The sequence below is a fragment of the Pecten maximus genome, chromosome 6, assembly GCF_902652985.1.
Source record: "Pecten maximus chromosome 6, xPecMax1.1, whole genome shotgun sequence".
Classification (NCBI taxonomy): domain Eukaryota; kingdom Metazoa; phylum Mollusca; class Bivalvia; order Pectinida; family Pectinidae; genus Pecten; species Pecten maximus.
The window spans coordinates 11,937,083-11,950,441 of NC_047020.1; the positions used below are offsets into that span (position 1 = coordinate 11,937,083).

The 13,359-nt window shown below is 36.7% G+C and overlaps 1 protein-coding gene across 1 annotated transcript; it reads right to left on the bottom strand.

Moving 5' to 3' along the window:
• Positions 1–1,971: 1,971 nt before the first annotated feature.
• On the bottom strand, positions 1,972–13,073 carry LOC117328975 (high mobility group-T protein-like). Its single transcript, XM_033886624.1, has 5 exons — positions 12,950–13,073; positions 7,901–8,067; positions 7,575–7,726; positions 6,079–6,247; positions 1,972–3,586 (listed from the first exon to the last, which is right to left on the bottom strand). The coding sequence occupies exons 2-5, from the start codon at positions 8,051–8,053 to the stop codon at positions 3,392–3,394; spliced, it is 669 nt and encodes a 222-aa protein (XP_033742515.1). The 5' UTR covers positions 8,054–8,067; positions 12,950–13,073; the 3' UTR covers positions 1,972–3,391.
• Between the last annotated feature and the right edge of the window lie 286 nt (positions 13,074–13,359).

Genomic DNA, 13,359 nt, shown 5'->3' on the forward strand with positions numbered 1-13,359 from the left:
TTTACTTTGGTTGAGGTATACCACTCAATGTCTATACCCGAGTCAGCTTGGTCCACTAAAACCCACCATAATTGCAGGCTCCAAATTTCTGTACAGACAACCCATCAGAATTTCAGAGTCTGCTATGGATGACTATATACTTAGCTGTCCTGGGGCCTGTTTGTCTTTTAATTTAATATCTCGGACATATATCTTGACAGACCAGCAGATAATACAGGCCTTGAGATCTTTGTCGAGGCTTGTCTAAATCACCAGGCTTGTCCTTATTACAAAAACAACTCTTGTCCAACTGTTTGGACTGTGACAAACAAATATAGCCCTAATATCTATATGTAAAGGATTGCCAAAAAAATGACCTGTGCAAGGAAAACAAAGGGCAAAAACTCTTCAATGAAAAGAGCGAAATACTAAAAGTGACCGCTGCAAACAACACCATCTGCCAAGCCAATCAATATCAAAACACATGTTAGGGAGTCATAGCTTGAGACTGTCCATGTTGTAAATGTTACTTGATGGTAAGCAAATTCGTGCAACCTCATGTATCATTAAAACTAAAAAAATATTCCGCAACACACATACTGTATTAGGCACAATAAGCACACACAAACCCTTTTTTTCAGGAAAAGAGTATGAGTGCACTAATTGAAACAAATTGATCATTCCTTGTCTCACTGATATGTAAATAATATCTTAAGTCAATTAACCAGACTCTTGGATTTTCACTACATGTAAATGAAAAAAAATACCAGGTAGTGATCTTTTCCTTCCGAATTTCTCTCTGAAATTTTCTGTGTACATTGTTGTATTATTAAGTGCTCAGTGTGCTTATTATTAGGTCAAATAAAGTGTATCAAATATGACCAAATATCCTGTCATTTCCACATAAAACTGCTGAATTTGTAATTCGAATTACAATTCAGGCTATTGAATAGAAGATTAATTTGTAAAAAGCTGTAGGTAAAGGTCATTCAATTTAACAAATATGGTACTCTTCACACCAGCACACTACAGACCAAATATCAAGTCCCTTGAGAAGTCACTTAAAGGAATTGGCCTATTTGATTCGGGCGTGACATTACATATTTGGATAAATGAGATATTTATTTACCCCAAAACTTCCATTTAGACCCAAATCGGTCTTCTATTCCTTCCATATAGACTCTCGCTTTACCCTAGTTAAAATTTCAGTTGACTTGCCATTTTTTAAGAGAGTGCAACTAACCACCCTAATCAGAACACAATGGTCCGATAAGACCATATGTAATTTATTGTGTTTATTCTTCTTACATAGTTTAAATCAAGAAAACTAAGTTTATTATTTCCCAAAACCTGTTATATTTAATACAAGAATACATTGTTTACAAATTAAAAGCGGTAAACTATATAGAAATAAAACACAACCTACATAATATGGCTTCGAGTCAAGTGTGAAATTTTGACAGCGTAAAGTGAGGGTCTAAATGGAATGGAATATGATATATTAATACTGATATGGGACTAAATGGATGTTTTGGGATAAATGAATTTCTCATTTTTCCATATGTAGGCATTCTGCTTTAAAATGATACAATCTTAGCAACACCAAAATTTAACAGTGTCTGAGACTTCCACTTATTTATATAGCTGTGCGCTCTGGCCCTACACCAGACATGGTGTCAGGGCCAGAGGAAACTCGGACTACAGACCCATCATCAAGTCCTTGGGCCTCTTGGTTATTGCGAAATCGCTTAAAGAATAGTCTATTTGACCCTGTGACCTTGAATGTAGGTCAAGGTAATTCATTTTAACAAACAAATTGATAGCCCTTCACCCCAGCATGCTACATGCCCAATATTAGGTCTCTAGGCCTCTTGGCTATTGAAGAGGTTAAATGAAAACATTGATGCAGGACAGATGTCCGGACATGCAACAGCAAAAAGCTCACTTGCCCTTTGGGCAGGTGAGCTAAAAACCCAACAAACTTCACAATTCTTTCAACATTTTATTTTATTTATGATTGAAAAAAAGTTCTACAACAATATTCATCGCCAATGTGGAGAATGATGAATGTATTTACACATGAATATGACAGAAGCACTGAAGAGTTTAATACAACAAATTTAAAGACACCAGCTATTGGAGAAGAAAGGACCCAAAAATTGGTATCATTATATAAAAGACTTGAACCAAGATTTGTTTAATTCATTTGGATAAAAGTTGAAGGATGCATAAACCCCGAAAATGCTTTTATAATCACATTAAAATCTAGTTTTGTAAAACACTTATTTCACTCTTGAAGTTAAACAATTTTTAACAGGAAAATATATAACAAAAAAAAATCCATATTATAATTTAATCAACAATAAAAGTGTTCTGAGAACACCAATTTAATTCACAAATGCCCGAATTTATTAGGTTTCCCTGAACAGAGACCCAAAGGGCTTAATCATTCACTTGCTACTCAATACAGTCAACAATCATCAGACATCTCATATTGAAGACCTTCATTCTCGGTCATATTTTAATTAACTTATTTAGAATCAAGCTAACAAAATGAATTTGATTGATTAACAAAATGAATTTGATTGATATGTTATGCCAAGTAGCTACAGGCCAAATAAAACTATTTCAAACATATTTTCTGAAAAAATCATCCATTTTATTTGCAACCTGAAATAAGGTCAAAATAATTTTCCATATGCCAACAAATTTTATATGTGACCAATTGCAACTGCACCACATAATCTGTGACCAAATTTCATATCCTAACAAGTTACTGACAAAAATATATTACCTATGCTTCCCGAGTTTTTCAAAGTTGTATATTAGTTGATCTATGGTGGATGGATGCAGCACCATGGTAAAAGCTCACAGACACTGTGAGCCAAGAACAAATATTCAGTTAAACAAGACCAGTGACTTCAAAAGTGTATAGCATGATAAAACTTCTGTTTAAGTTTGTACAGAAATGGGGACTATTTAAAATGTAGTGCTTGCAGAGTTACTCCACATGATACAACTAAAACATATGCCTTAAAAATATTTACAACAGAACAAATATTATATCAATGTCATGATTTTTACATACATCCCATGTAACATATATATTTGCAATCCTGCACTTCTCTAAGCTGAAACATGACACCTTTAGCAGACAAAATTTGTCTAAAGAAAGTTTTCCGTGCTATGATGACAAGACAGTTTTCACTTACATGACCAAACATGAACAGTTCTTGTACTCTCATAACCCACAAGACTTGCATGTTGTCAGCGTAAATCTTGAAATCAAAAATGTTTCTCCATCATAGGGAAAACTAGCCCATATGATCCAACATCAGGAATCTCAATAAATTTCCAACAAAAATGATGGCAATGTCTTCTTTCATTCACACAAGTCTTTTTAAATAAAAGTCTATTCATCATCATCCTCCTCTTCCTCCTCATCGTCATCATCCTCCTCTTCATCATCATCCTCCTCATCGTCATCATCATCTTCCTCCTCTTGGGCTGCGGCTTGAGGAACTGCAGCTTTGGCTTTCTTAGCTGGCATCAGTTGCTCTAGGTTGACCTCTGTGAAAGTCTTTCCCTGTTTGTACTGTTCAGATTGCTGTAAGGAATACATGATATTCCAGTATTAAACTGAATGATTTTAACAGCATCATCAATCATCACTGAAGCATAATTCGATTTAACAAGGGCCCAATGGGCCCAAATCGCTCACCTGCAATGCAGTGATCTTTTCATATATGGATCCTGCAGTTATTTGAAAGCATGCTACAGGACCAATATAATGTCTCTCTGCACTTTGGCTTTTCACTAAAAGTCATTTAAAGATTTAAGCATACTTGATCGACGTGACCTTGAATGAAGGTCAAGGTCATTCATTTGAACAAACTTGGTAGCCCTTCACCCCAGCATGCTACAGACCCAATATCAACTCCCTGGGACTCTTGGTTATTGAGAAGAAGTTGTTTAAAGATTTTAGCCTTTTTGACCCCTGTGACCTTGAATGAAGGTCAAGGTCATTCATTTGAACAAACTTGGTAGCCCTTTACCCCAGCATGCTACAGACCCAATATCAACTCTCTGGGACTCTTGGTTATTGAGAAGAAGTCGTTTAAAGATTTTAGCCTTTTTGACTCCTGTGACCTTGAATGAAAGTCAAGGTCATTCATTTGAACAAACTTGGTAGCCCTTCACCCCAGCATGCTACAGGCCAAATATTAGGTCTCTGGGACTCTTGGTTATTGAGAAGAAGTCGTTTAAAGATTTAGCTCCCCTGCTACAGGCCAAATTGGGTTCTTTGTCTTCAAAACTTTTTTCCCCCCTCTCACCTTGAATGAAGGCAAGACCTGCATTTGAAAAATATCCCCTTCATTCATCATGCTACATCCAAAAAACTTCCCGGATTTGGTTATTGAGAAGACTTAAGTATTAGCCCATTTGAACCCCGTAACTAAAGAAGATCATGGCCCTCATGTGAAAAACTGTATTACCCAGCCTACCAATTCCAATATTAGTTTATCTGTGTAAAGAATGCCTTTTAAAGACTTTTTAAGTTTTTGACTCCTGTGCCCTTTGAATGACGACACTTTACAAATACCACACAGGGCCCAATGGCCTGTATCGCCCTCAACTCCTAGGCACTTTGGTTATTGGAAGAGTCGTTTAAAGATTCTAGCCTTTTACCCTGTTACCAAATTTATAGAAAGTCAGGTTCATTCATTTAATCAACTTGGTTAGTCCTTCATCCCAGCATGCTAATGACCCATATCAACTCCCTGGGACTCTTGGTTATTGAGAAGAAGTCGTTTAAAGATTTTAGCCTTTTTGACCCCTGTGACCTTGAATGAAAGTCAAGGTCATTCATTTGAACAAACTTGGTAGCCCTTCACCCGAGCATGCTACAGACCCAATATCAACTCCCTGGGACTCTTGGTTATTGAGAAGAAGTCGTTTAAAGATTTTAGCCTTTTTGACTCCTGTGACCTTGAATGAAAGTCAAGGTCATTCATTTGAACAAACTTGGTAGCCCTTCACCCCAGCATGCTACAGACCCAATATCAAGTCCCTGGGACTCTTGGTTATTAAGAAGAAGTCGTTTAAAGATTTTAGCCTTTTCGACTCCTGTGACCTTGAATGAAGGTCAAGGTCATTCATTTGAACAAACTTGGTAGCCCTTCACCCCAGCATGCTACAGACCCAATATCAAGTCCCTGGGTCTTTTGGCTATTTATAAGAAGTCGTCTAATTTTTTTTTAGCCTTTTTGACTCCTGTGACCTTGAATGAAAGTCAAGGTCATTCATTTGAACAAACTTGGTAGCCCTTTACCCCAGCATGCTACAGACCCGATATCAACTCCCTGGGACTGTTGGTTGTTGAGAAGAAGTCGTTCGAAGATTTTAGCCTTTTTGACTCCTGTGACCTTGAATGAAGGTCAAGGTCATTCATTTGAACAAACTTGGTAGCCCTTCACCCCAGCATGCTACAGGCCCAATATTAGGTCTCTAGGCCTTTTGGTTATTGAGAAGAAGTTGCTTGAATGGAAAGTTGACGCCGGACGGACGGCCGGACGGCCGGACGGACGACGGACGCCGCGCCACGGCATAAGCTCACTTGCCCTTCGGGCAGGTGAGCTAATAAAGCATGCAATAAAATGTCTATCATATCAATGTCAAATAATTTATTGATCCATCAAATTGATCATCTATTCTTGATATCTACATATACAATTAAAAAGAAAACATGAAACTTAAATTGTCTTTCATGAACTTCAATACATCAATTGATATTTATAACACACATTCATTTTTGCTGGATCAGTACAGAACATGTCCCCATTTTGTCTCGAACTGTGGCCTAGAATTAATGATGATAACAAAGATAGTATGCTCCAAAACTGTGCCGATATCAAATACAACAAGATTAATCAAGTGCTGTACTACAACAAGCATACTTCAAGCAGGAGACCAAGATTGCCTGTTATAAACATTACATAAGAGTTACTCCCCCTATATTACACCTGGTAGTCAACATCTTTCCAGATTTAAAAAAAACAAAAAGGGCAATCTAAATGTTAATTAATTCCATCAACTCACAATTTCATATCTTTTCTTGTCTGCAATTGCTTTCTGTTCATAGAAGGGTCGGTTGGGACACTTTTCCCACTGTTTACCCAGATCCTTGGCCACATCTGCTACAGTCCAATTGGGGTTCTTTGCCTTCACTTTTCCCCTCTCATCAGCACAGAAGAAAAAGAATGCAGACCTGCAGATGAAAATTCCATTGCATTATCATTTTTTAATCCAAGATTATTTTAACGAAGATTTAATTTAGTAATCAAAGACTACACAGTACATAGCTCATGTAAACATCCTAAACTAAAGAATGTATACATGGCCAGAGTAGAAAACTGATCATATCTAGCCTCCAAATTCCAATACAGTTTATCATGTGCTAAGCATGACACTTTTAACATGTCACCTTGTTTATAGTTAATTTGCTTTCTTCTCAGAAGCGACACTTTCAAATACACAACAAGAGGCCCAATGGGCCTGTATCGCTCACCTGTCTCTACAGCAACTTTGAAGTTGATTGAGGTCATTTCTACAGATACTATGCTGATTACCTCTTTATTCAAATATCATAGAAAGCTAGGCTTATTCATATTAATAAATTTTCTAGTCCTTCATTCCAGCATTCTATTGGCCTACTATCAGGTCTCGGAGGCTCATGGCTATCGCAAAATTATTGTTTACAGATTTAAGCCGATTTCACCCCTGTGACCTTGAATGAAGGTCAAGGTCATTTATTTTAACAAACTTGGTAGCCCTTCACCCCAGCATGCTACAGGCCCAATATCAAGTCACTGGGCCTCTTGGTTATGGAGAAGAAGTCGTTTGAAGATCATAGCCTATTTGACCCATGTGACCTTGAATGAAGGTCAAGGTCATTTATTTGAACAAACCTTGTAGCCCTTCATCCAAGCATGCTACAGGCCCAATATCAAGTTCCTGGGCCTTTTGGTTATTGAGAAGAAGTTGTTTGAAGATTATAGCCTATTTCACAAATGTGACCTTGAATGAAGGTCAAGGTCATTTATTTGAACAAACTTTGTAGCCCTTCACCCCAGCAAGCTACAGGCCCAATATCAAGTCCCTGGGCCTCTTGGTTATTGAGAAGAAGTTGTTTGAAGATTATAGCCTATTTGACCCATGTGACCTTGAATGAAGGTCAAGGTCATTTATTTGAACAAACTTTGTAGCCCTTCACCCCAGCATGCTACAGGCCCAATATCAAGTCCCTGGGTCTCTTGGTTGTTGAGAAGAAGTTGTTTGAAGATTATAGCCTATTTGACCCATGTGACCTTGAATGAAGGTCAAGGTCATTTATTTGAACAAACTTTGTAGCCCTTCACCCAAGCAAGCTACAGGCCCAATATCAAGTCCCTGGGCCTCTTGGTTATTGAGAAGAAGTTGTTTAAATGAAAAAGTTGATGCCGGACGGACGACGGACGCCGCACCACGGCATAAGCTCACTTGCCCTTAGGGCAGGTGAGCTAAAAAATGACAGTAATTATATTTTCAATACTTACAATGACCGCTTAGGTGCATTAGGGTCTTTTGTCCTCTTTCTACTCTTCTTCTCGCCCTTAGGAGGTACATAAGTTCTCATCTGAGCATCATACCGCACCTTATCCTTCTGAGCCATGTCTTCAAACCTCATCTTCTCATGGGCTGACATTGTCTAAAATATAAAGAAATCTCTATTTCAATTTAATCCAAGAAATTAATGCAAGCTTTATTATTTACCGAAAGATTTAACAAGATTTGCAAGTTTCTTACTCAAGCTGTAACTGAATCATTAAGGATTTAATTGCTTATTTTGATTGATTATAAACAAAACAAAATTGTAACACACCTTCCATTTCTCTGCACACTTTTTTGTGAATTCTGCAAACACAACTTTTTCCCCTGGATGAGCCTTCTTGTGTTCCTCTCTGATCGTTTGTACAAAGAATGCATAGGATGACATTCGCCCTTTGGGCTTCCCTGCTTCATGTTTTCCAACCATATTTTGTGTTATTCCTGAAAATAAATAAAAATCTTATACAATTGCATTTTTATCCCTACACCATTACATAGATCTGTTACTCAATCATTGCACACATTTCATGCATCGAGACTTTTTAATGGCATCTCTGATTTTCAGGCAACATTCCATTGCCTGTTCTGACTATCCCCAACAGTGTTATCAGCTTGATTTTAACTCAAGGAGAGAACTAGTGACCCCCCCCCCCCCCCCCCCCCCCCCCTTTTTTTCTTAACCCCAAGCTTCTCCAGAATACCATAGAAAGGAAGAGGAGAATCTCCATAACATGTCAAACATTCATGTTTGACTCACAATTTCTGATAGAAAACTCCTCATTAATTATAATCATATTTACATATTAACAAAGGTGGTAAATCTTGTATACACATTCCCAGATATTATTTGGTTGTTTTGAAAATACCTTGTACCGAGAACATGGATGTATATGTGATCATTACACAGATGGATGGTAAAATGTAGGATTACAAGGACAATGAGAAAGTGAATGCAACCCTGGTAAATACTAGCTGCAATATACTGCTCGGCTAGAGATCTTCTCTTTAGCTCAATCGATTGAGTCTAAGACTATATAGCTCCTAATCCAGAGGTCCTGGGTTCAATCCTTAGCGGAGGCAGTGATTTAAATTTAATTAATCATATGCTCAGTCTGTTACATTGGTGTCAATGTGGGGATCTGGGAATGATACTCATCGCTGCTTGCGAAAGCACTGCTGTAATCCCTGGAAACTTGAGGACAAGTTCTTTCTTGGAGGGATAGTTTGTAACCCAGGTAAATACTATATACAGTGGAACTTCGTTAACTCGAACTCGGATAACTCGAATACCCCGCTTAACTCGAAGTACCTCGCCGGTCCCGGCCGAATTCTCTCTTTATCTTAGTAAAAAAAACTCGGATAATTCGAATTCGGATAACTCGAAAAACTCGGATAATACGAAGTAAAAATTTGGTCCCAACAATAAAAATCCTACTTGAAATGTTCGAATACCTCGAAGTATAATTTTCGTCGATCGGTGGCAAACGCCGACATTTTTTAAGAGCTAAATTCCGTTTGTAATACTGAACATATCGGCACTACTAACCTACATGCTATTATAAGTGTTTCATAAATTCATAAAAGAAATTGTCGGTTGAATCTTATAACAACAAGTCTTGGTGATAAAAAGTACTGCTTTACTTACATCAGGTAATTTCCCAAGGCGGTCGCCGATATCAGTACACACGATAGTCAACAACTCATCTACCCGTTCGCTCAAGCGGAACTAATCTCTGACACACCGGTAGATCTACCCGGCTGATGTTTTTACAGGTGTAGAATGACACAGTCACCGGCGCCTATTAAATCTTTAAACTGCTGAAACAATAGCGTAATTACCGCCGAGGTGTTCAGAGTACAACTGTAACGGTCAGTGCTGTCTATTAAATCGGATAAAACGCCAACTCAGTTACAGTAACATTTTATACGCACATGCGCAGCCCAACTTCCGGTGCTAATACACATGGAAATGGCGTAGTTATCAATAAAAAGTAAGTAGGCCGATCAAACAGTATTTTATATATGTCCAATAAAGGTAATGGTTCTGTTACGTTTTGTATGCAATCTGTGTTAAACTTAAACGGTTATTTGTTTTGACATTAATAACTTGTTATTTTGTCGAATTCCGTTTTATCGTTTACCTTTTGCAAACATGACTTGCACATCAGATCGTTATTGAAATGACTAAGTGAAAGAAACTTTATCGTGACTGTATATCGGCAAAACTACACCAAATAACAAGTGACATAACGAAACATTACATATATATTTACATGTATTGACCAGTCTTCACACTAAACTGATGAGCGACAGAGCGAAGTTATAATGATTATATAATGTTGACAAATATTGACCAAACTTTTCACCAAAAACGATAACTCGCTTAATTCGAACACTCGGATAACTCGAAGTTTTTTCGTGGTCCCGTCGACTTCGAGTTAACGAAGTTCCACTGTAGCTAGTTGCATATACCACTCTGCTAGAGAAATCTCATCTTTAGAGGCTAGTAATCCTGATGTCCCAGGTTTGATACCTAGTGGAGTCAGTGATTTAAATTTAATTAATCATGCACTCTGCAGTGCGTACCAAACTTACAATCTTTTACAGGACATTCGGTCTGGTGAAATAGAAATGTTTACCAGACCAAAAAATATCCAGAGATAAAATTCAAATCCCACTTCTATAATGATTTAATTGAATAATGTATGTTATATTTAAGGATTGAATAAAGTTATGTTGAGGTGTATGGGGGTATAAACCTCAATAGGTCTCGAGACAAATTTATTATGAACTGGGAATAAATTTTTCTCAAGACCTATTGAGGTTTATACCAACATAACTTTATTCAATCCTTATATTTTTTTTTTTTTTGAGATTTTTGTATAATATTTTATCCTTGACAAATAGGGACTTGTGCAAGTCTACCACGGAACTTACCGAAATGTACGTCATCACTCTTTGATTACATATGGTTATTACTTTCAGGATTTCTTTCGTGAACAAACTTAATAACGAATTAAGACAAATATTATTTTTAATGGAATTTATTTCATATCAATATGATCACTTTTGAAAAGGAATTAAAAAATATAGTCCCCTACTTTTAGAATGACAAATGTATTCCTATGTCGGACTTTATATAGTTCATTGAAAAATGACTGGAGTTAACTGTGGTAGGTTCATTGAGTCTATAGAGTGGAAATATAAATATTCCCTAGAGAACGAAAATACCTTTTGGCTTTAGTGATAGCAGTCTGATCAATGCATATATAAGACACATGTCATCACGCCACCGTCAAACCTCAGCCATTCGCGGCCATCACACCACTTATATATAATTAGAATGAACTTCCAATCATACATCACAAAAGTTTCAACATGGATAATAAGATTAAATATGAAGTTGTACTATACAGGGCTCAAAGTGGCGCCTATTTTAGTGGCAACAGTGCCTTAAATTCACCATTGACGACCAGTTATTGACCTATAATGTGCCTGCATGGCCACTAAAAAAATAGTTAATTTGAAATTTTAAAGTCTTTCAAAGGTTGCATTCAATGCTAAAATGATGTTCACAATAAAAAAAGTTACAGAGATCTGAAGAATTAAAGGAGTTTTTTTTCAAATTTAAGTTTAGACACTAGGTCAGGCAACTAACTTTTCCAATTGGCATGTAGATTTTATGACCTGGTAGTCAAATAGGCTACCCGATAAAAATATATACTAACTAAATCATGATAAGTCAAGAAAGTATCAAATTAACAACATGATTACAATGAAGATATGTGAAAGAAAGGCAGACACGTTATGATACGAAAAAAGGGTATATTACTTAAATACAATGCATACAACTTCCTGTGAATTTCATGATAGGCCTAACACATTCTTACAAAAGTTTAAATATTCTTATTACGATACATGTTTTTTTTTTTTTTTATCAATGATCGATTTTAGTGATTTTTGAACATCCAAATAATCTTTCAATTGAAACATTTCAAAACACCATTGGGGTCACTTCAAATAAACCAGACACAAAATAATTTAATGCTTCACAATCTAGATTCTATCAACTGACTAAATTTAAATAATTTATTCATAATTAGATGGACATGTGTTTGTTTCAACAGTAAATCATAATTAGGTTGCAAAATAAACACAACATTTATCTAATAGTATGTTGCTATGTATTATAATGAGAAACGATCATCAGAAACATATTGTTTATTTTGTTGTAAAATTCACTTCGAAATGTCTTTGTTAAAAAACGGTTTCTATTTTAAGAATAAATTAAGCATTTTCCTTCATAAAATCCGTTTACTTTGAAGTCGGGTCGTTTCCTGTAATAGGTGTCGCTAACATACATTGTATTCTTAGTTATCTAGTGCTGGATCCCCTCAACCTCTGAAGCATATTCAGACATGAGGACCTAAGAATGCACCACTTCGTCGAGTGAAAAGTGTTTTTATGTCGGCCAACGACATAAAAACTGGCTCAAACCAGATTTATAAGACAAAGAAATACATTTCTAAATTATCGTTTACGAATAAATACATTATATAATAAGTCGATGATTATTTCAGGACTTTAAAGAAAATCTCGTCTTTCGCTATAGGAATAACACTATAGCCAGTTTCCCATGTATTTCAATGGTAAGGAAAATTCGACATGGCCGCTTCGCCGCCGACAAACAACGACCTCAAAATTCACCTTCGCAATGTCATTTTCCGAGCTGATGAATGAAAGTACCCTTAAAAATAACCTATCTGTTGTTTTATTTCGGCAAATCATTGTCACGATCTGTTTCTTTGAACTTTTTACTTTAACCTGTCACACACCATACCACTCTGTACATTATATAGGAGTCCCAATGCATTTGTATTGCGTTTGGCTTGAGACTGGTATCGGTAGTATGAGTTGTGTATGGCGTACGACCACCTTCATGACAAAGGCCGGTGCATTTAACAGACACAAAACCCAATGTGAGTGTATCACACGACTAAGAAAATTAACACAAAGATAGAGTAAGAAATCCTCTTTCAAAATGACAACTTAGATCAGACTGTTAAGTCAAAGAAAGCGAGATGTCGGAAAAATTCGAAACCCTATCGGGCAACTACATAGACTTAACATAGGCAGACATGGCGCTCAGCCTTACGCATGAAGTTAGCAGACACATCGGAATAAAATTAGAATAGCATTCTAAAAACCACAACCCATGAAAAAACAGAAATATGCAATTGACAGATAAATATTTGTTCTGTTGCAAAATCAACTTTTGTCGCCGGAAAAAATATCCTTTCTATTTTATAAAACGTCAACTTACCCAATAGTCTTCGTAAGTAAAGGCCCTATGCAGCACAGTGTTAACCCCACGCTACAAGCTAGCTACATAGAGGATACAAGGATGAGAATATTGAGAGCTGATTGGTCGATGTTTGGATTAGCCGCATTATTGAGCCAATCAGTACAGGGCAGGTGCGTGACGTCGTTGCATAATATATGCAGATAGCGATCACGTGATACACACAAGCGGGAACATGACACCTGAATCACAAGGCGTGTTTGAGACAGATTTTTTGCTAAATAGCCCTCGGGAGTTTGTTGAAATTGACACATGTGCATATTTTTCACGTATATTCATACATTTTCATTTTTTTCTCAACGCGGTAAGATTGAAAGCAACAAATTAAAAAATACAAATAAAATCACCAGATATATGCTTGTCGCCGTCCG

Coding starts and splice junctions, on each gene's coding strand:
- LOC117328975 (XM_033886624.1), bottom strand. CDS start 8,053: ATGGTTGGAAAACATGAAGCAGGGAAGCCCAAAGGGCGAATGTCATCC. Junction 6,248..7,574: donor AATGCACCTAAGCGGTCATT/GTAAGTATTGAA, acceptor TTTCATCTGCAG/GTCTGCATTCTTTTTCTTCT. Junction 3,587..6,078: donor ACAAGAAAAGATATGAAATT/GTGAGTTGATGG, acceptor TATTCCTTACAG/CAATCTGAACAGTACAAACA.